The 24,264-nt window shown below is 40.5% G+C and overlaps 1 protein-coding gene across 1 annotated transcript in view; it reads right to left on the reverse strand.

Moving 5' to 3' along the window:
* Positions 1-9,186: 9,186 nt before the first annotated feature.
* htr1d (5-hydroxytryptamine (serotonin) receptor 1D, G protein-coupled) overlaps positions 9,187-24,264 on the reverse strand; it is a 33,918-nt gene continuing 18,840 nt past the window's right edge. Inside the window, exon 2 of the mRNA XM_074692890.1 lies at positions 9,187-11,881. Within this exon, the coding sequence (XP_074548991.1) occupies positions 9,941-11,083 (1,143 nt within the window). The 5' untranslated portion in view covers positions 11,084-11,881 and the 3' untranslated portion in view covers positions 9,187-9,940. The remainder of the gene's footprint in view (positions 11,882-24,264) is intronic.

Here is a 24,264-nt window from a genome sequence, read left to right on the forward strand (position 1 = left end):
GACTGGCATATTTCATCTCTGCCTGTTGGCACTATGGCAAAAAAGTTTGAGTTTTAACATTTAACATTTCCCTTTTTGAATCATTGCACGCCACCTACTGAGCAGAAAGATATGACATCTTTAGCTTAAAATATGAACTTTGGGCATTAGAACAACACATGAAAAAATGAAACTGCAATATGGCCAAACATTGAAAAACAAAATACGAGCAAACTCAACCCTGACCCACTAAGCACAATCCGAGATCCTAATACATATGATCCTTGGGGCTCATCAGGGGCAGTGGCCCTGCAAGATTTAAGAACAGAATTTTTCCTCATTGTTGAAAATTTAGACTGTACACCATCAGGGAAAACTTTGTTTCCTCAGTGTGCTAAAAAAACAACAATCTCTTTTTCTTGTACTGTTTTTGGCAGAAAAAAATGTTACCTTCAGATAACTAGTGTTGGCTCAACTCCCCTTGCAGTCACATGAAATGGTTTAGTCCTGCCATGAAACCCGGTGCAAGCACTCCTACCTGACAGTGAGTGAAGGGCGCACAGTGTAGCATCATGTGAAGATTCCAGAGTAAGGATTAAAGGCAGGAGCAGACGAAGAAAAGTCAACAGCATGTCATCCATTTTCTGTCAGCGAGGCAGACCTGGTCCGTGGATTTTAGAAATGAACCTGTTCTTATGCTCCCCTGACATTAGCTGCATCAAATCGTTGTAACACTAAACAAATGTGGTGAAAACCAACACAAATAATGAGTCTTCCTTTCATACAATTCTTATTCTCAGGCTAAAAAAAACTTCCTTTCACTGAATGTCATCATGTTTAAGGAATCTAACACTTCAATTCAGCAACTTGATATTTGGACACTTTCTCATTTTCTTTGGGGTTCCACAAGGGTCAGTACTCAGTCCACTTCAGTCTCTACATACCCTCTCCTGGAACCATCGAACATAATACAAAAAACTCCTGCCATTTATATTCTCTTTATGCACAGTTTTAGGTCTCACTTTCACTTACCTGACAAATCACTGTAGACATGCCTTGATGAAATAAACCACTGAATGTCTTTTGCAGCGCTTTTGTCTTTTGTATGTTGTATCAGTGTAACTAAAGTCCTTCCACAGCAGCACCTTTTTTTTCTGCACTGCATTTACGCCCTATGATGTTTTGACCCCAGTGTCTCCACCTCCCATGAAACGTAAAATATTTACACACCCTCATAAATCTTTGATATCTCATGTTTACAATAAAGTATGTTGAGCAAGCCTAGCTGTTTTTTTTTTTAATGAGTGTGTTGATGTCTGCACATTTGAAGTTCATAGACTGCACTGAATATTCATGTGTTTCAGTCTATGTCAGAGGAGGTACAGAGGAGCTTGTCTGATGGTATATGTGCACATCGATGAAATGTGAGCCAGATCAAGACATGCCTCATGCAGAGAGGGGCTGTATAATTCATATACTGTATAACCACTCGCTCTCTGCTGCCCACATGTACAGAAAAATAAGAAAGACACCTTCAGAGGTGGGTTTTAACAGCTGTGTTTCGTTTCACTGGTAAAGAGCGGCAGGAGAATTGGATTTTTGGTGGTTAAAGGGGTGGATTTCGGAAACTTGGGCACTGAAGGTAGAATTTTTAACTTATTTCTTATTTGTGCTGTAGCTGTTGGAGACATGCCAGAAGCTGCTCCATCAATAATTTTTAACAGTTTTAAGTTTTAACCCCTAAATGTCTGTTGTCGAAAATTTGCGACCATACCCTGTCAGGTCTTGATGCAGCTGAAATGACCTTTGTATCTTATTATTACCTATTGATTCATATTCTACACAAACCAATGATCATTTTAAATCCATTATGTCACAATATGTTGATCAGGGATGAACTTCTCATGTCTATATAGACTCTATAATACAACAATATTTATAGCTATTGTATGTACTACACTCAAATTTACAATCTCCACTTAATTCAGCATCTGTATGTAAAATCACATAAAAACAATCTGTTTTTATAATTGTTAAACAATTCAGGCAGAAAAGAGTTAATAAGTATTCCCCAAATATGAAACACCAGGACACTTTGAGTGATGGTTTTCAGTAATTGTGTCTAAAGAGAGAAGGAGTCTATATTGTATTCTGTATTATTATTATTTTTTTTACAGCGCTCTCATTCAAACCATTCACAGCTCCCTTTCCAACAGTTTTCTTTTCAGCTTTACTCCTCCCCTCACAGGATTTAAGAAGTAGCAGTCTCCATCCCACAAGGTTAAATGCATTATGACCTTTTGGTTTCACTCTTAGACTCAGTCCATCGTTATCTGAAGCCGTCTTCTGTCCACACTGATCCAGAGTGACAGAGCCACTGTTGGTTCCTTTTCCTTTCTGAGAATTCATGTTTCTGGCATTTCAGCTGAAGAAAATTCGCCATAGATGGGAACAATTTCTCTTTTAAGTATAAGATGAAGCAACAGGCCACCTTTTTTTTCTTTCCTTTTGCATACTTCTTTCATAACCCAAACCCTGTGCATATACACACTCTCCCATTTATCTTAATTTCTGCTTGACACGCTAATTGTTTTGGACACCCTTTTACAGACCAGTGATATCCAAAGGTGTAAATCAATAGCTATTATTCAGCTAACAGGCTTATATAAACCCTGTTAGCTGAATAATAAAGTAGATGTGATCCTTGTGTAAATTCTTTATGTTTGTGTTCCATTTATATATACTGGATATAACTTGACATATTCATCGTGTAATTCAGTGCACATTGCAAAGGTTACATTAGGTTACATGTGACAATAAATAATTTATTCAGTGCTGAAGCCTGAGGAAAAAGTACAGATGGATGTGCTAAATCCTGCCTCTTTACATGTCTCCTACTGTGACTCCACTGCGAAATCTGAATCTAAGCGAGTGTTTATGTCACATTCTTAGTGGAAGAATTTCTTTTTAGACTTAATACGAGCAGACAGGTCCAGACAGACGTCTTGTCTCAGGACACTCAAAGACGAATGTGTTGCCTAAATTGCTTGTAAAGAAAACGAAAAAGAATGAGGGTAAGAAATGAGAATAATGACTCAAAACAAGACTCTAAACAAGTATTTTTTTCTTACCCATCTGGCAGATTTCTTAAAGTCTGTAACAAATTATTCATATAACATTTTTGTCTTTTTTGATATTTAAAAACAGCCTTTTTTCACATCATATTTGGTCTGATAAGACATATTTTCATACAAAATAAGACATTAACACTTGGATTTTTGGTGGTGGTTTGGTTTTTGCAGTGAAGTCTCAGTTTAAGACAAGTTTGACCTCAGACTGGTCAATTTTGAGTGAACAACTGCATCGTTACTCATACAGTTTAGCTAATTTCTGATTTAAGTGAGATCTAGGTTTAAGACAATAAGTTTTTAACATTTTTTGTTCATAGAAATGAACCATTATGTAAGACAACACTTGTGTTTCATTAAAAATAAAATGTTGTTTCATCCTTTTTAAAAAATATTTTTTTAAAATTCTGAGTGTTCCTCAAAAGACACATACAGATTTCCGAGAGAGCTAGCATTAAGCAATAAAGGATGCTAGCAACAGCATGCTAACATGATTTTGTCCAGTATTGATTTAATACATAGAGTGTAAAAAAATGGACGTCAAAACTGCTCCCCCTGGTGGCTGGCTGCATTATAGGCAAAAAAAAAAAAAAATCTGTCTCTCCAGTCATTCCAGATGGGTTGTGGTCAAACTTTAAAAAATCAATACAACTCGTAGAAATGTTTCTCACGTCCAATTGTTTTGGTGATTTGAAGATATTTTTTGGCTGTCTTGTATTCAGGTCTTGTTTTTCTGAAAAGTTTCGTTTTCATTTGTTATATGAGGTTAAAAACAAGGCTTTACGAAACGTTTAGCGATGATTGACAGCTGCCGTTCTTGTGTATTTTTTTCAGGGGTTGTAAAATATGTAGGGAGGTAGAGTCAAGAAGTGATTAGACTCTCAAAAGAAAAAAATATATAGTATTTTTGTCACCCCGCTCCACTCAGATTTTCCCAGAATCCCTCATCGTCTCTGTTGCGCAGACTCTGGCTGCACAATGGCTGCGCCTGTGACGGGGGTATTTTAGTTTCAAAACTGTACATTGATACATGGTGGAGCCACGCTGTCCGCTCTATATACAGTCTATGGTTTAATATGCATTACCTGTTAGCATTAGCAAAGTTGCATCATCGACTAACTATTCTGGAGACAAGGTTAAAATAATGAAGAAGTCGCAAACACAGACGAGAAATAACTATCTGCCCTCAAAGGGGATGTAGCAGAGTGAAATCACCATTTAGACTATGTTTGTTCAGTTAAAAGGAAACAAACAAGTTAGGCAAGCAAATACAAAGAGGTAAATTTTAAAGTTTTAGCATCCCAGACCCCAAAGAAGACTCCCCTAGTTGATCTGCTGCAAAGTGTTTTCATCGTTACGTTACACGTCAATAATACATGCTTATTGAGAGTCCAAACTGGTCTTCAGTTTTATTTCCTGTGGACTGAATCTACTCTGATCCAATACGACTGTTTGAATTGCTCTGCACACCACTGGAGAAAGACTGAGAGCAGTGCAGGTTGTGGTATGTTGCAGATGTATATATACACATACATGAAGGCGCTCAAAGAACATGAAGAATTGATGTCAGAGACAGGCGGGGGGCCATTAGGTCGCTCTGTGTTTACTCTGCAGAAGTGGTGATGGTAGACTCAGCTTTCATGTGCATCGACTGAGGGACTTACAAGAACATCGAGCCAAAGCTAAATGTATAATTGCACAAACAGTAAATCTATTTCTTTTATATTTTCTTTCAATGCCCATCAAAAAAACTTCAGTGTTTCTAAATAATATGAGCTTCACACTGCCCACCAGCTTCTTGAATTGATGCCTGCAGCACATTTCAGGTAACTGGCACACGCTGAACTGTGACTATGCCAGGTGTCTTTCCTGGAAACAACTCACTGAACAAACTGGGAAGGTCATCCAACCTCCACTGTTTGACGTCCGTTTTGTTGATTTAACTGATTAAAGTCGAGCCCCACTCTACAAAACTGCTGAAAATCAGAGATATAAAAACACTTTTTATTTCATGCAGCAAACTATGAGAAAAAATCAGATATGTTCCTGCTAAGGAGGCACCTTGTGGACATACCTCTTTAGATTATATTTGACAGGTTTTCACATGATGAGGACTCAATATCAATTTTTTATGTTTTCTTTGCCAAATGCCTGCCCCACTGCCATAAAGAAAAAAAATTAGATTAATTTGTCACTGTTGTCTTTTGACAAACGTTTTGTTACCTGTTCTAATGGATCTATATCTTTGAATCCACTCACTGTTCTCTTCTCTCCACTTTCTCGTTGGCATTACTGGATTAAATTTCACCTTTTCTGATACACACTTACAGTTAAATGCGAAACACGATCCTGGCTTTCATGAGAGCACATTATATTCACTTAAAAATGACAAAACAGCATATGACACAGCATCTACTTATCCTTACTGGAACAAGGCACTCCAGGAAATTATTGATTTCGCTCAGTTTTTTGGGTGAGGCTCTTATTTACCCATTTTTAGACATCTGCACTTCTCTGGCTCCTGGCTGGCTTACTGTGAGCCATACAACCTCTGCATCTCATGCAGAAATGAGACTCTATTCGATCCCCTCTTTTCACTTAGCTCCTCTCTTTGGCACAAGCTTTCATTGCTGAGTAAAGGCTTAAAGCTCTGGGACAAAATAATCTTAACAAAAGATTTTTTTTTTTTACTATTCTGAATGCAAAATTCAAGAGTCATTCAGTGTGCTGCTGCTGCTGCACCCTCAAAGGTGAATGAGACATTATTTAGTGTGTGTTTGAGTATTCAGGTTTGTAATAGATTGCAATTAGGTTTGATGATCTGATTAGTTTGCTTTGCTGAAAATTGCTGAAAAATGACCAAATTATGTCTAACACCATACCTGCATCAAGCTTTTCCTTAATGTTTCAATTTTGTTTCAGTGTGTTTTTTTAAAAACTGAGTTGGATGAACACTGAAAGGTGGGTAAATTAACAATAGTCTGTTAAATGAGACCTGCCCAGACCAATTCATCTCTTTAATGGCAAACAGCAGACACAGTGTGATGGTTTCATTAGACATATCCCTCATTTTATTTTGGTCATTTTCACACTAGTGGATGAGTTTACAACAATGGTTAAGCATACTTTATTATGACCTTGCTTTCCTGCAGTTCACCCAGCTTTGTTATAACTTGATTCTCATTAGTCAGAACCACCATAATGATGGTTATTGAATACCAAAGGCAGAGGTAGTGCCAGTGACACCCAGATCATGCAAGTCATATTAAATCATAACAAAACCTGGCCTGCTTTATCTCTGCCTGCTAACTCTGAGACAAAACCACTGATTTATGTTGGCATCAAATACACTGCCTGACCAAAAAGAAAAAGTCACCACCAAAAAAAAGTCACACAATCTAATATTTCACTGGACCACCTTTAGCTTTGATTACGGCACGCATTCTCTGTGGCATTGTTTCTGCAATGATCTTGCATTGATCATGGTAGAGTCTGACTGTTGTGCAAAGCCTTCTCCAGCTCATCCCAAAGATTCTCAATGGGGTAAAGGTCTGGACTCTGTGGTGGCCAATCCATTCACCTTTCACAATCTGAGCCCTATGAATCCTGGTATTGTCATCTTGGAATATGGCCGTGCCTTCAGGGAAGAAGAAATCCATTGATGGAGTAACCTGGTCATTCAGTATCTTCAGGTAGTCAGCTGACCTCATTCTTTGAGCACAAACTGTTGCTGAACCTAGACCTGACCAACTGCAGCAACCCCAGATCATAGCACTGCCCCCACAGGCTTGGACAGTAGGCACTAGGCATGATGGGTGCATCACTTCATCTGCCTCTCTTCTTACCCTGATCGCCCATCACTCTGGAACAGGATCGATCTAGACTAATCAGACCACATGACCTTCTTCCATTGCTCCAGAGTCCAATCTTTATGTTTCCTAACAAACTGAACCTTTTTTTTTTCCAGTCAGCCTCACTGATTGCTGACTGACAGCGGTCAGACTCTACCATCATCAATGAAGATCTTGGTAAAAAAAAAAGTAATGCAAAACTGGATGGAAATAAATCTTGTGACATTGCAGAAGCTTATTCAAACAACGCCACAGAGAATGCATGGCGTAACCAAAGCAAAAGGTGGTCCAATGAAATATTAGAGTATGTGACCTTTTTTTCTTTTTTTGGTGGCAACTTTTCTTTTTGGCCAGGCAGTGTACATAAGCATTTTGGCGCATCATGAATTCACATTAGTGTTAGGAAACAGTGGACTGAACAGCATGGACTGAATTGTCATCCTGTCTTGCAATCCAGGCAGCCACTGCACACCTAGTGAAAGCATCTCAAAAGCCTGGTTCTGTACTTCAATGTCAAATCAACTCCTCAGCCTATAGAGTATGGTCTGCGCTCAGCCACAACCTCTGCAGCCTGTAAATGTAGCCTAATATGCTCCTCTTCTCAAATGTAACTTCATGTCGGAGTGGCTCAGACAGCAAGCCCTGTGATTGGTTTGTTGAGTGGGGTTGTGTTTCCTGTGTTCAAAAAATTTCCTCTGATGTCTGCTCTATGTCCTTCCTTGTCATTGTTTCTGTATTATATGTGACAACATGTATCCGAGTCAAAATAATGTAATACATAAAATTGCTTGAAAGTGCTCAAAAGGCATGAAGAAAACGAAAACTGGATTGGAAAAAGGCTATGTGACAAAACAGTCCGGGCTGCCCTCAGAGGAGGTGTTGCAGGGCATAGAAGTAAGTATGCTCACAGCTGTGCAGGTTCTATGCACAAGTATAAACCAGACTTAAGTCACTGCTACTCAAACCAGTAACAGCAGTAATGTTGATGATTGTAGGAACAATGCTACAATGTTGCTAGGCGTTGCCCTGTTGGCTGTGGCTGCCTGTTGCAGCAGTTCTGTCTTCTTTGCTTGTTTCTTGCAATTTTTTTTGTTTCTTTTTCGTCATCTCTGCATTTGGAGTGGATCATTACTTTGCATGGTTCATTTGCTGGTCATGGACACCAAACTGGTTTTGTCTTCAGTGATATTTTTACTACTTTTGCCCCTGTGTTTGTCTGGAGATCCTGCATGTAACCATGGCTGCATTGTTTGCATGTGAAATCAGGTGTTAACAGCTTGTATCATGTCAATGCTAGCTGGTGCATGGCCTGATGTCTTCCCCCAAGGTGAGGAAGAGAAGGTGAGGACGTTTTGCTGGTTCTCAGGTGTGAGCTAAGAAGTGACGACATGGACCTGTCCTTCCATCCATCGTTATAGGGAACGTAAGATCTATCTCCAATAAGATGGACAAGATAGCTGTGCTAACCCAGCAACAGAGGGAATACCAGAGGGCAGAGTAGCATCATGCTATTCATAGACATGGCTAACAGAGCTAACACCAGACACCAACACCACATTGGAAGAGCTTCACCTGCTGTGAGCAGACAGGATCCAGGAGACAGAGACTGAACAGACTGCTGAAGAAGCTCAGTCCAGGAGCCTGTGGAGGTGGAGGCTGGCTGAACTGGAGAATGATGGACAAGCTGTCATCAAAGTATTTTCTATTCTATTCTATTCTATTCTATTCTATTCTATTCTATTCTATTCTATTCTATTCTAGCAGTGTAAAAAGTTAGAACATATTGCTTGTTTATGTCAAAAAGTGGGTAAACTGCTAAGCTCAGAGAAGGAGAGCTGAATGAGGAAAGAATCATCAACAGAAAGATTTCTGCTGATTCCTGGTTCTTCATGATAAAAGTAGGCTAATGTTAATGTTTTTAACTTGAGCCTGAAAAAAATATTCTGATCACTTCCAGCAAGGAGGCTGATCAGACTCTTTTGCCATAGACCTGTCAGCAACCATAAAACTGGAGGCAGTGTTCTTTTAAGATGAGTAATCCTTGTTTCTGTAAAAACATTTAGAAATCCATAACTTCATCAGGTCATACACGGGATAATGTAAAACAAACTACCTGCTCATTACAAATCATTGCTGGTACAAACCTCTTTTAGTTTAACAGTGAGACAACACTTCTATAATGATGATTGAAAACTAACAGCACTCAGTTTACCCTCACTAACCTGGCGTCTCACAGATTACCCTTACCTCGCTCCAGCAGGGATCACTCATATGATTTATGTAAGGGTTCACTTCAGTGAAGATGTTGTTTCCTTTTCAGTCTCTGTAATGGTGGGATAAGCCTCTGTGAAGTGTAGTTCGTATAAATGTCAAACACTCAATGATCCTCAAATCCTCAAGCAGGCGTATATTGTAGTAAAGAGGCAACTTAACACACTCACACCAGCACACACGCCACTTTTAAACACAATTATACACGAGGAGACAGTTTTACTGACTCTTTGTCGTAACTCTTAGTACTTTACTGTACCACAGAAACATTATCAGAGAGCAACAGCTTACAGAATGACACAGAGATTAAGACTACGTATATTTCATGGCTTTTCATTTCCACTCTGAGTTTTTCCTTTCTTAGACTTTTACACTCAATTCTAGTTTTTTTTTAATCTTTGCTTTCATCCAGGAAATAACAAGAAGGTCTCTTTGACATGAGTTCAATTCAAATCCTTGTTTTCTAAAATCTTTTTAAGATGAGTCCACAATTCATAGGGTCAAGGTTTTTCTCTTGAGAAGCATGCACGAGTCTCTATAAAGGATATGCTGTAGGTTTCTAAAGAGCTATGGCACAGAGATTTTTAATGTAAAAAAAGGGAAACAAGTTTGCATGAGTTCACAAGATGGGACAGTGTAGTGTACAGCGCTTTTGAAGTCATTATTACTGCTCTTATTTTCTGTCTGCCAAAAGTTTAAATCCACATCTTTTCAAGAGAAGCGCCTGAACTTGATGAGTTTCTGGAAAGCTTGTTTGAACTCATCGTTAAAAGCGGTGTAGATGACAGGATTGATGAGGGAGTTCAGGTATCCCAGCCAGGTGAAAATATCAAAAAGAACCGGATCGAACCAGCACTCTTTACATATTGCCATGACGAGTGTACCGACGAAGAACGGGAGCCAGCAGATGATGAACGCCCCAAGGATGATGCCCAGCGTCTTGGTCGCCTTCCTCTCCCGGGCTGCACACAGTCGCTTCCTCTCCAGCACGCTGTCTGCCAGCTTCACTTTCACACTGTTCATGAACAGAGGTGACCCTCCTCCTCCACCCGCTGAGAGAGCATGTAGGTGTGCTTCCTGGTTGGAGGAAGAATTAAGAGAACAGAGAGACGAGCCTGCAGAGGTCTGGATGAGCTGTGCAGTTGTGAAGCGTTTCCCGGAGGAAGGGGTCTTGAGGATGCGGGAGCGGGCTGCCACGTAGATTCGTCCGTAGAGGATGATGAGGAGCACTGTGGGCACGTAGAAGGCGCCGAAGGTGGAGTACAGGGTGTAAGAGATCTGATCTGTATTCACCATGCACTCTGTCAGCTCCTCGTGGGCCTTGGCCTGCCTCCAGAAAAGAGGCGGCATGGAGATCGATATCGAGATCACCCACACTACGCCGACCATGACTGCTGCCCGGCGCATGGTGCGTCGCTTCGAGTACTCCAGCGCATCTGTAATGGCCCAGTAGCGGTCCAGCGCAATCACACACAGGTGCAGGATGGAGGCGGTGCAGAAGGTGATGTCAGATGACAACCAGATATCACAAACAATCTGCCCAAGAGACCACGTCTTGCTAACGGTGTAGAGGATACTAATCGGCATGACCAGAATAGACACCAGCAGGTCTGTGACAGCGAGGGAGCCGATCAGAAAGTTAGCAGGGGTGTGGAGCTTCCTGGTTAGGTAGATGGTGGCGATGACGAATGCGTTTGAAAGCACTGTAGCCAGGGTTACAAGAGCTAAAAGAGCAGACAGGGAGATCTGAAGGCCGAGCAGCGTGGCCTCGCTCCATGCCGGGGTCAAAGTGTTGTTGGGGATCTCTGTGAAATTGCTGGTAAAGAAATCCAGCGAGCTGTTATCAAACTCCATGTCGCCTCTGCTGCTGTTAAACCTTCTTTTCTGCGAGGTTCAGACCAGCCCGGACATGGATCAGTTCAGGCAGAGGCTCCTTTATTACACTCCTTCATTATTTTCCATCTCCTGAAATGTGATTTCATATCCACCCCCCAGCAAACATCTAATTCCATCATTTCAATTCTCAGCTAATGCTCCTGTAATTGAAGCCACCTAATTGGTCCATTTCGATTCCCAAGTATTGATTCGCCTCACTTCGGTTGCTGTAGGAGACAAGAATCCTAATTTGTATTCAGCTCTGGTCAGACTGGCACTTCTTTTCTCTCTTCCCCGGTTCTCTTATCTCATCTCCAACCAGCAGCCAGCCGGCAACAACACCTTCAGACTGAGCCTTTCCTATCTATCAAATGCATTAATGGGCTCCTCCTTTTCAATAAAGCTGAGCAGGGAGTTGGGTGTAGGAGGAAGATGACGACAGATACACAGCTTGGCTTGTTTCTCTCTTATCTTGTCCCAAGTCTGCGTGAGGCCGGCTAAATTGAGGTTTTTGTACCCAACTTGGCGTTGGCTGTTTTTAGTTTTTTTTCATGATACTGGAAAGCCAGAACAAAAACAGCTACATCCACATCAAACACAGACAGAGAAAAATGATCCAGCCTCTATTTAATTTGATTTCCAAAAAGCTTCTGGCAGCGATGAAAACTTGGATGATGGCTTTTTTTTTTTTCCAGGTCCCTGCTTTAAATGTTCATGTGCTGTCTCTTCTCTTCACTGACAGTGTTTTCATGAAGCTTCATCTGCAGCATCTTCATCCTAAGAGGAAAAAAGACAGGAAAACAGAACGATTAGTTATATTCAACTCAACTGCACTCCCCTCCCCCATGATGTGCAAACACAAACACAAACACAAACAAACCACCTACATGGCAAATCCCACACATAAAGGGTCATAAATATACATGAACAGCCTGTGTTCTCCACTTCGACCTGTAAACGGAGCAGAATGACTCGATACAGACTCAACACCCACACATCACACAGCAATTGTTGCGATTGATAACATTCGCTTTTGTAAAAGCATAATCAAGTGAATATCAAACATATAAAGTCAGAACTTGTTGGCTTTTCTTTTCAAACTCTATTTGATTTTTCAGGCGGTTGGCTGTTACGTAGGCTTCCTCTCGCAGGCAAGAAAGGTCAAGTGTTTGGATATCATCTGGAATCAGAAAACCTTCTATGGCCAAGTAATTTTTCACAAACTGATGGTGTGTTTGAGAATTTGAGAATCATAAAGAAAATAGGGAAGGTAAAATCAAAACAAAGTGAGATTTTCTTGTGTAGAAATTTTCAAGTATTAAAAAGCCGAACACTGATCGTCTTTCATCTCCTTGAGAAAGAAACAGTGTTAGATGATTTTCTTTCTATCTCTCTCTTTTCTCAAAAACTATTTCAAAAACTCTTTTATCAAACAGATTTTAAGGCTGCTGCATGAAGATTTTGAAGGAGCGATACTGTTCAGAACTAACAACCAGACTGCACAAGCTGTTAGCTGAGGGCTTTAGTGGTCGCTGGTACGACTCCTCTCATTTCCTGTCTCTCTTCAGCTGTTTTATTTAATGAAGACAAAATACAGGACACTAGAAAATACTTGACTGTGTTAAACTTTTCCTTTATTTATTTATTTTTTTTACCCTGGGTCTAAAAGTTTAGGGTCAAAAAACATTGATGACCTTGGGACTGAGTCCCATAACAAAGATTGCGACCATAATTAGTGTTATCTGTGCAGTGCATGACCACTTGCAACTGTTCTCACAACATGCCCCTTTTTCCAAGCCTACAGGGTTCAACAGCTTCTTATCTTTGTGAATTCTTTCAGGATATTTTTTGTTTATGTCTTTAAGTAGAAAGAACAGGACAGTGGGTGGAGCAGGAAACAGGGTGAGCGTGGATGCAAGAAAGAGGCCACGGGCTAGACTAGATCCAAAGAACCGCTTTGTGTAGAATTTTTTATAGTATCCATACAAAATACTTGAGTTATGGCTGGAAATAAGAAAAATGTGGTCTGAGTGAGGACTTATGTACAGATACGTGAATGGATTATTACAGCAGGTTTCAATCTACTAGTGACCCATTTGCTACATTATTTCACTCACGACCCTGCCACCCAGTGAAAGAGTTTAAATGAAAATAATACTTTAAATGCATTTTTCAAAAATAAAAATGACTTATTTATACAATTTAAAAAAATCATACAATTCCATAGTTATGGATGAGGTTAGGGTTACCCCAGCACTATTTTATTCATAATAATGTTTAAATAAAATATCAACTTGCTGTTTGATTCATCTTAAGATAATCATTTGCAGTAAAATCTAAATAATACCATCATCATTCCTCTCTCTGCTGGCATTTTGAATTATTGATCAAATGACCTAAGCCCCTAAAGTAACCATTTCAAACATCAAACAGGGAGTATTGTTAATTTTTTACGCTCTGCACTGTCTCCCTGGTACCCCCATAGTAGCTCTACATGATGAACATTTAAAAATCAAAACAATCAAACAAAAACTAGTTTTCTCACACTGCTGTCTTAAGAAACCTTTATTTCAGCCTCTTTGAATCACTTTGCTGCTCTCTCTTTAAAGGGCCACTCCATTTTTTTGACACCTGGACCTTATTTATAGGTGTGTGCATGCTCATATACTCACTCAGACAAACATCGTGCAGCTCGGAGTCCTTCAGAAGTTATTTAGATCCAGCTGATTTTAGCCGCACTTAGCGGGGGCCACGGCAAGGGAGCTTCAGCGCAGGACATAATCTCTGAAAAATCACTCATTTCGGCTATTTTTTTACATCCATCGCCAGAGTTATCATAAAGTCAGCTCGTCTACCGTCTTCAGGTGGGTCAGCTGACCCAGAGCTGACCTGGTAAACAAACGTTTGACGGTTGTCCTCACCGGTTTGAGCCTGAGTACACGGACGAGGAGCTCCATGAAAGAAGGATGCAGAGGGAGAGAGACGAAGAGCTGGCCCGAGAACAACAAACAGGAGCACGTCCCCGACTCAATGCAAACTGGTGGACAGTGTTCGCCTATGGCAACAGAAGAGGAGTGTGTTTGTGATAACGATGGATAGCGATGGATGAAAAAATTTAGCCTAAATGAGCGATTCTGCAGAGATTATGTTCCGCGCTGAAGCTCCCTTGCTGTGGCCCCCGCTAAGTGCGGCTAAAATCGGTTGGATCTAAATAACTTCTGAAGGACTCCGAGCTGCACGATGTTTGTCTGAGTGAGTATATGAGCATGCACACACCTATAAATAAGGTCCAGGTGTCAAAAAACCAGAGTTGCCCTTTAAGGCTCCCTACTCTACAAACCACCTTCCCCCTGATTGGCCAGCTCCATGGAAGCATACCTTGGTAAGGAGATTCTTATGCTGTATTTTCATCATTTCAACACGTGAAGAGCTTGTGTTAGTTTTTAGAACAGATTGTTTTGAGCAGTTAACAGATCAATACAGGGATTTCTAAAGCATGTGAAAATGTAGCAATTTGAAAATCTGCCTTTTGTGTGGAGATTCAGGATTGTTGCTCTGTATGTAACACTTAATATTCTTCCTCAATGCTGGCGTCTCTTTCCCTGATATCTCTCTCCTCTTTCCCCTTTGAGGTGACTCACCTATTTACCATGAGTACAAAGTTTTATACTGTCCAGACAGATGTAACATTTAGAATATCAACCATGTTGTTCAGAATCAGAGTCAGGAGGCAGAGGAAAAATATGTTCTTTTCAAAGACTGATTTCATTTGACACGTGGTATTAGGTTGATGTCTAAAAATGAAACCCTGACACTTTAGTTAGTCGTAACTTTGCACAGCAATTCGTTTAAGACATTTTAACACGAAGGAGAATGTGAAAGCAACACCTTCGGGTCAGAGTGCAGAAAAATCATCACAGGAAGGTGAACTGTTGTCCTTAAATGTCCACCAAAAGTGAGTGTGAAAATATAGTTTCATGCCCCAGTGGGAATGAGGAGTGGATATGACCACAGTTAGCTTCTCTCCCTTCAACATTCAATCCATTCATGAGATTTACCTTTATTTATAATTTAACAGCAGCAGCATGAAAACTGACCACTTTGATTTCAGAAGGAATAAGAAAAATGGGCATTAAGTGTCACTTTTAATGGACTCATTTATTGTGAAACCACTTCACTCTATCTTAACCTACAGACCTGTCAGAAAGATAACGGTGATGTATGATTTCTACAATGTGTGTTGTTGTTTATGCCTCATGAAAGCCAAAGTGGCTGATTTTTTTCAAAGTGGTAGATTAGACAGAGAAATGCACAAGATTTGTTTGCTGAAACATGACTTTTACAGATGTTAATTATTTACTAAGGACTGTTTTGTATTTCACACATCATCAACCTATGAAGTGATGCTGGAATATTGAGGAACAAAGCTGCTGAAAAACAAACATCGCTGGCTGCCAAAGTAATTACACATGTTTGCTTTTTCACAGTTAACACCTCCTTCTGCAGGAACAGAACGAGTGTCAGGGACGGTATTTTTTTCTGTTTGTTCCTGAAGCAACTCTGCTAAATTCTTCATTAAATCAAGTGTTGATTGGCAGCCGGGCTCTCAGAGGGGATTACTGTGCTTAGGTGGTGACAATAAATTGGCATATTAAATGGTAGATGAAAACAACCTTGTCTGTTTAGTGCAATCATTTACAGATACTCAGGAGAGCGTGGCTGTTTTTATTGAACAAAGTCGGGGATGAAAAGAGTAAATATTCTACCACTCTTATAAAATACACTGCTACACCCAGAATACAGCTGCTTTTAAAGGTAACTGTAAAACTCAAATGTGGGTTACATACTCTCAAAGCTCCCTCACATCTTCTAGAGTTTGTATATAAAATAAAAATGTGAGTTCATCCTGCAGCATGACATTCAGGGTTGGACAAAAACATCACAGACCTTCACACTTACTTCAACAGAAAGGAAAAAGGCACAGAGCCCTGTTGATACCCACACAGGCAAACACATCAACACACTGGAACACAAACACTGGTCAAACTGAGCCCCGCTGATCTGCACTGCAGCTTTTATGAATTTTAATAATGCTGCGAGACAGGAATAGCTCTGTATCGTTACTGTGTAATGGTCAGAAACAGTCGGAGAGAAGGTCGGTTTATAGTTGTTTTCACATTTTACAGGATGGTGATTGATACGCAGCAATCCTGAAGCAGGTTTTCTAAACACCCTGAGCCAAAATACCATGAGGTGACTGAAAAATAAAGACGGCTCCTTAAGATTTGTTTTATTTCTGAGTCTACATTTTGGTGCTTTATGATAACTGCAGTAAGAAGTCATCGTAAAGGGAAGTCTTTTCGGTATTTACGCTGTTGTTTCTCTTTATCAGACTTTCTGATGATTGTTATAAAAATCCATGTGAGGGATAAAAACTAGTGGCGAGACTGGATAAAAATTTTTTGAATTAATAAGAGATTTTGAAATATAATTAAACATATTATGATTTTATATATTAAATGACATGAGAAGAATCATTTTTCAAATAAAATAGTTTTTGGTAGATCAAAAAATCCATAAATCAAATCAATCCATAAAACATCTAAAACATGTAAACACCAAAATATATCTTTTTTTGTGTGTGTTAATCAAAAACACCTATTTAAATGTAAGCTGCTGTTTATGGAGTGTTATTTCACCTTCAGCAGGCAGTGTTCATTTTTACAAACTTCTTGTGAACTTGGGCATGAGTTGGGGACAAGGGGCAACATCCGCTTAGTAGAAATAAAGCCAAAGTCGCTGTTTGTTGTTGAATCTGCTTGAGGCTGGCTGCTAAAAAACTGGAAGTCATGTACACATCCAGCCATAAAAACAGACTTTTACAGCATTAAAAAACATATTTACAGCCTGGTTCAAAAACAGCTTGGGTCTAAAACGCTGATTCCACTTTCAGCACACACGGAACGGTGAGTAATTATTTTTCTATCTCTGCTGTTTAGAGGTTATTAGGATGGTTTGATTCTCCAATCAGAGGCACAGCTCAGGTCACGTGACCATCCTATAGCTGCTCGGAGAAAAACTCGTAGTGATAGCATCATAGCGAGTATGGCTGCGTCCAAGGATTGGCTTCACTTCATGGTTTCAGGAACAGACGGTGACGTCACAGATGCTTTGTCCATGTTTTATACAGTCTATGGTTGGGGACTCTGATTGCTTATGCTGGGACTGACATAATTTGCACACAACAAAGCTCTTAGACTATACCATTTAGTTTATTCTTCACTGAAATTTTCCATCCACCAGGACACTGTCTCATTTGTCTTTTCTCTACTCCCCTGGTGCGACACTTTTTCTGTAATTAAAGTCCTGATTCCACCAAGCAGTCCAGTCTAGAGGTTTGGTAGGGGTTGGCTCGGTTAAGCCTGGTCCTGTTTACGTTTCTACAGCCAACCCTGGTGGTGGTGTATAAGCCAGATGCTGAAAGCTGCATCAGTTCAATAACAGCTTGACGCCATAGCAGTGTGACACAGTGCACCCCACTAATAAATCCAACAAAGAAGAAAAACTGAAGAAAGACTGGTCAAAAGAATCGTCACTTACGCCGACAGCGACTGCATTTCTCCTGGTGGCACACAGACCTCTCTGAAACAAAGCTTGATTGCACTTTGTATTAATGAACTACATGCTGATCACAGAGAGGACGAAATGCTGGATGTCTTCAATCTGCTCTTTGTTTCCTGTGTCGCATTTTTACTTTTCGCCGGATTTATTAGCGGGGTAAACTGTGTCGTGCTGCTACAGCGTCATGCTATTGTTTAACAGCTGCGGCTTTCAGCACCTCGCTTTCACGCCGCCTACCATGAGAGAGCACAGTTTTGCTGTGGAAACGCAAACGGGATCAGGCTGAACTGTACCAAACTGTGCCAAACCGTACTGAACCAAACCAGACTGCTGGGTGGAAACACAGCTTTTCTTACAAAGCACAATCAAGCTTTGTTTCAGGATCTGTCCTGGTGTTAGCGTAAATAGTGCCCTGGTAGAATCACAGATTAAAAACAGAAATAGTTCAAAACCAAAGCAAAAAGAGGTCAGCTTACCCCAGATTTTTGTCTCTAATATAACTCTAACCTTTACATCAACCACACACTGTGACTCAAATATCTGTGGTAACTTCCTGGAAAAGGTCTTTGTGTTATATTTCTGTAAACAGCAAAGGACTGCGGGAAAATACAGTGGTGATACTCAAAATGAAGATACAGTAATGACACTTAATAATTTTGCAGTAAGTTACTGGCACCTTGCTTCCAGTAATTTACAGTAAAATTTACACCAACCTTTTTACAGTGAAGTGTACCAGGATCCCTATTTTAACCCTCCCTGCCTGGTGCTTTTATATATTGATTTTGAGCTCTCTCGACAGGACCACAAAAGAAAAAAAAAAGCAATGTATTCATCTGTCATCACAAGCTGTATGGTGCTCCCCATGATGAGTACACTGAAATCTAAGGAAAACTAAAGCTCTTCTGTAAAACAAAGCCTAACATACATCTCTTCTGTGAATCCTGTGAAGAAAACATCCTGTGCAGATGTATCCGCGATAGCCGTGTCTACTGACGGATGAAGCTCCACACAGCATGGCTGCCATACAGTCACACTTCACTGCATCAGTGGAGACGAGATTGATAAGCACACAGAGAGGTAATAATGCTCTGTCCTGCCGTCCTAGTGCACTATTCACAGTTAGAAGCGTGTCAGCATCGATTTATACATTCAATTTGTCTCTGTTTTAAGATTCCATGCTGCACTGTGTTCCTTCTCTACATTATTCCCTGCATACACTTACAGTCGAACGTTTGATTGATAGCTGTAGAGCCTATCTCCTTAAACATCAACAAGTGAAGGACGAGGCCAATCTCCTCAGTGTCTGGTTCACTGCACAATAAGATAATGAGGCTCATAATGAATGAATGGACGAGGGGAAAAGATTTTCAATCAAGAACAGACCTCGTCTAAATTGGGCCTAAATTTTTGTGTGAAATTGTTAGCTTCTACATCTGGCTTTGGAATTGGAGATCTAATACAGCGCAGCATGGGGCCTGATGAGATCAAACAGGCATTTGTCATCCTTAAAACTATGCTTAAAATGTCAAAAGTGTTCACTAAAGGAACTATGAAAAGAATGAAAACATGCATAGAAAATTGTACATATGTTCATGTTGCAGCTCTGCTTTGTTTCCCTCTGTTCAATTACAGCCCGTTCACTACAAATCCAATTCATCCCATTCAGACTTGGACTAAATCCAAGCAGATGCTGCAGCTTGTACGCAGCCTGTTTGTTGGTCTGGGTGAAACAGTTAAAGCCCCTGAACCAGACGGACCTGCACACAGCACACAGCCTCGCTGGAGAGAGGCTAATTGATTTAACTGAGAGGAGGTAGAGCCATCGCTACCTCCGCTGTCAGCCAGCGTCTGCTGTTTACTCAAGTGTGCTAGAAACAGTGGGTGAGCACAGGGATGTGCTGGGTGGGGGGTGGGGGGTGTAAGTTTACATCAATGGCAAGAGAGGCGTGAGATGAATGATCGAGACTGTTCTGATAAAGGAGGAGTCATGGTAGCAATCTTTAATAGCTCCTCAAGAGTTTTTGGTGACTCAGATTGAATCAATCAAATCCATATTATTTCCTCTGCTGTTATTTTTTTCCCTTGTTTTTCTGCCTTCTTATACCATTTATCTTTTTTTAAACTAGTTCCCTCACTACATTCTCTTTAACCTCAGTCCAAAAGTGAAAAGTTAAAAAGTGTTAGTACTCACTTGTAAACATGCTTTGAGAGGCTCCTTCACTTATTTACCTCACTCAGAGTCAGAGCATTAAACACTAAAAGCAGTAGTGAGCTCAGTCAGTGCATCGTTATCTTTTGTTTCATAACTGGTGTTGTGGTTAACAAACACTCACCAACTACTTTATTAGACACACCTGTCCAACTGCTCGTTAAAGCAAATTTCTAATCAGCCAATCACATGGCAGCAACTCAATGCATTTAGGCATGTAAACATGGTCAAGACGATCTGCTGCAGTTCAAACTGAGCTTCAGAATGAGGAAGAAAGGTGATTTAAGTGACTTTGAACGTAGCATGGTTGTTGGTGCCAGACGGGCTGGTCTGAGTATCTCAGAAATTGCGGATCTACTGGGATTTTAACCCTCAACCATCTCTAGGGTTTAAAGAGAATGGTCCCAAAAAGAGAAAATATCCAGAGAGCAGCAGTTCTGTGGGCCAAAATGTCTTGTTGATGCCAGAGGTCATAGGAGAATGGACAGACTGGTTGGAGCTGATAGAAAGGCAACAGTAACTCAAATAACCACTGGTTACAACCGAGGTCTGCAGAAGAGCATCTCTGAACACACAACACGTCCAACCTTGAGGCAGATGGGCTACAGCAGCAGAAGACCACCCCAGGTGACCCTCCTGTCAGCTAAGAACAGGAAACTGAGGCTACAATTCACACAGCAACACCAAAACTGGACAATAGAAGATTGGAAAAACGTTGCCTGGTCTGATGAGTCTGGATTTCTGCTCCACATTCAGATGGTAGGGTCAGAATTTGGCCTCAACAACATGAAAGCATGGATCCATCCTGCCTTGTATCAATGGTTCAGGCTGCTGCTGGTGTAATGGTGTGGGGGATATTTTCTTGGCTCACTTTAGGCCCCTTAGTACCAACTGAGCATGGTTTAAAGTCCACAGCCTACCTGAGTATTGTTGCTGACCATGTCCATCCCTTTATGAGCACAGTGTACCCATCTTCTGATGGCTACTTCCAGCAGGATAACGCTCCATGTCATGAAGCTGGATAGTTACATGAGGAGTTTTTCGTCTTTCTAAATGGAATATTTCTGAATGACTTTTCCGAAAACCATAATATGCATGGAAAGGAATATTCCAATCTCTGGTCTACATGCGCCGCTATAATCAAACAGAATAGTCAACGGGGCATGCGCAAACAAACGTAAACAAATGTTAACACATTGAGGAACGTCTCTAGTTGCATCCTTCGTCATATCTGAGCATGCGCTGAAAGAACGCACATGAGTGGACACATGATACCTCAATCCGTTTGTGGAAAGGAATATTCCACCCCTGTGAAACTGATTAAATGTCCATTCGGATTGGCACTTTTCTTTCGGAATGAGGTCAATCAACTTTTATTTAGAGAGCACTTTAAGTACAAACAGATTTTGCGCCAAAAAGCTGTATACAAAGGTTAAATTCTTTCTGTTTGAGCAAATAAACCGAATGCAAGCGGAATATTTAGGTCCATGTATACGTGGGTAATGAGTTCACTGTACTCAGATGGCCTCCACAGTCACCAGATCTCAATCCAATAGAGCACCTTTGGGATGTGGGATGTGTTGAATCCATGCCATGAAGGGTTAATGCGGCAGTTCTGAAGGCAAAAGAGGGTCCAACCCAGTACTAGAAAGGTGTACCTCATGAAGTGGCCAGAGAGTGTGTTTCAAGTTCTTTTTTTTTTCTGAAGCAGTATGTCGTTTTTAAGAGCAAGTTCAAGGAAAACAAAAACAGACTTTATTAAACCTCACCAAGCATGCAAATTGGTTCATGTTGTCACAAGGTTTCCCTCCCAGTGGGCAGGTTTCTGTAGCTTTATGTCTAATAGCCATTGTTAAAAGTTGTTAAAAAATCTGGTTGGAAAGTCAAAGCTTTTCTAAAGATAACAGGTCTTGAACTTCTGTCATTTTGTGAAGCTGCTCAGTCTTCCAGGTCATGCTCATTCCAAGGTTGAACCAAAAGGGTCAGGCCTTGAATCAGCCTGATTCTTCCATGAAGTGTCTTTCAGGTAAAACAAACAGTATTTTGAAATTTCCTCCCTTAGATGTAAATGTGTGTTAGTGTGTGTTTGCTGGTGCTTCAGAGGCTGGATTTTATCATAGTATACTGTCTGCAATAATGCTGCTTTAATTCTGTGGTTTCATCTCCCTGACGTCCAACAGACCGCCCAAGCTCACCGACTGAAGATAAGAAGCCTGTATAGCTGTGCTATACACTGGTCATATTGAGACAGCAAAGCACATTGCAGATACTGCTTTTTATGTCAAAATTATCATTTTAAATAAAGTAAAAAATTATTTGCCAGTTGAACGCATTACAAATGCTGGGATTTAACAAGGAAGTCAACTGGGAATGGTTCTGAAATATATTAATTGTTCAGCTGATGAAGTGAATGGGCTGTCTTTTTACTGTCCAAGCACACACTGCCAAAGCATTTGGCTCACTTTGCTCTGCATTACAGTCAGCATGTAGTCCAGTTTATTGTTGAGTGGTGGAAAAATCACAGGGCAGCAGCAAAGCACTGTGGAAATGCTAAATTATAGATACATGCTGCATCATGTGTGAGGTTGAAACTATTAAATATATATTAGTGGGAATGTTTGGAAAGTCAACATGACCTCAGGGCTGATATCAGTTAAAGCAAAAAGCAAAAGTTACAGTAAATACAATAAACACGGGCAGTGGGAAGCTGGAGTTCATGCATTTAAAATGGATTGCAGAGAAAGGAAACACATGTCTTGAATGGCTGGAATGTATGAATTGCATTGTGCTGGCATGTGCTGCAATTCAGGAAACAGCAAACACATTATTTCTGGAGGGAATCTATCTTGTCTCTGTTGTTCGCGGGCGCCTTGGAGCATAGAGAGTGGGTGTTTTTCTTAAACTGTGCTGGCTGTGGGCTGTTTGTGTGTTTCTGCACGGTCACACATACATGTACCAACTGTACCATCCACTAAACATCTACCCACACTCACACACACATGCAAACAAACACAGGCATGGACAGACTTTAGATAGGAACAAATCCACACAGGGACACTGTGGGACTATAAAGAGGCTTCACAGGTTGGTGGATTTATGGACACTGACTGCTGTGAGGCTGCAGGGGAGTTATGAGCAATGTGGTGACAGTGGTCGGCTCAAACCTCAGAGTACTAACACAGGACTCATTAAAGAGGCTGGGAAGAATAATCTAAGCTCATCTTTAAGGAGATAAAAAGAGACTGGATTGCCACTAACAGGACTCTTTAGGCCTTGGCAGGGAAACAAAGGTTTTTTCAGGGCATGTAAGTTCCCAAAGTATTAACAAGCAACAAAAGAGCCTGTTTGAACAATACAGCTTACTACATCTTTCTCTCGCCTAAAATACACTTCTACAGCCTCCTACTGCTGAGCCAGCCTTCCCACTAATGCTTTTTAGAATCTCTTCATAGTGAAATACTTCTCATACTGTATAAGTTCATGACCCTTCAGAAAGTAAAACAGGCCTGGTGTAGATCTAGGACACCTGAGAGGTCCTTCATAGCGAGTGGGCCCAGGATGAGCTGATGCAGATCTGTCTCAGCCATGGAGAGAAAATATGTGTTTGTGTGTTTTAGGAGAAAGACAAGACATATAGGACTCTGGTTTAAATCTCTGTAGCTAGAAAATATAACTTACACAGGTAAGATGTAAATTAACAAAACAAAACACACATTTTAGGAATTCTGTCCTGTGCAGGATCACAGGACTCAACACAGCATCAACTAGTCTTCAGCCTTAACATTTTCCATTCCCTTTCATTTTTCCTTAATACATTGCTGCCATTAGTCACAAAAGTTAATCTTGTTCCCATCAAGTCTAGAAATAGAAAAATGTCACCACAATTTAAACAAACCCAACTCCTCTCAAACACATTAACTCCCGGAAAAGTTTCGTCACGCAGCATTGTCTTCACAAATAAGGATTAAATTACCTTGTCTCAGCTAACTATCTCCACTCTTGTTCTTTTTTTGACCCTTATTATCTTTAACACTCTCTCATCTTAAAGAGTTTTGATAAAGGGGATCTATTTAGATGAGCTTTGCCAAAAACTGGAGCACCACAAGGCTACGTGCTTTGCCCACTGCTGTTTTCAGTGTACACATATTAAATAGCTGTATGGGTGGAGATGTAAAGCTGTTCAAATGTGCTGGTGATACCGTCTTTGTCTTTTCCTGGAAGCCATACAGGAAGAGGAGTTCATCAGTCACAGCACTGTGCCTTATCCAGACAACAGTGAAGTTGTTGTTCTTGGCCTAAAACATCTCAGAGAGATGTTTACAAACAATTT

The sequence above is a fragment of the Halichoeres trimaculatus genome, unplaced genomic scaffold, assembly GCF_033239565.1.
Source record: "Halichoeres trimaculatus isolate MK-OKI-2021-1 unplaced genomic scaffold, fHalTri1.1 fHalTri1_scaffold_17, whole genome shotgun sequence".
In the NCBI taxonomy this organism is placed as follows: domain Eukaryota; kingdom Metazoa; phylum Chordata; class Actinopteri; order Labriformes; family Labridae; genus Halichoeres; species Halichoeres trimaculatus.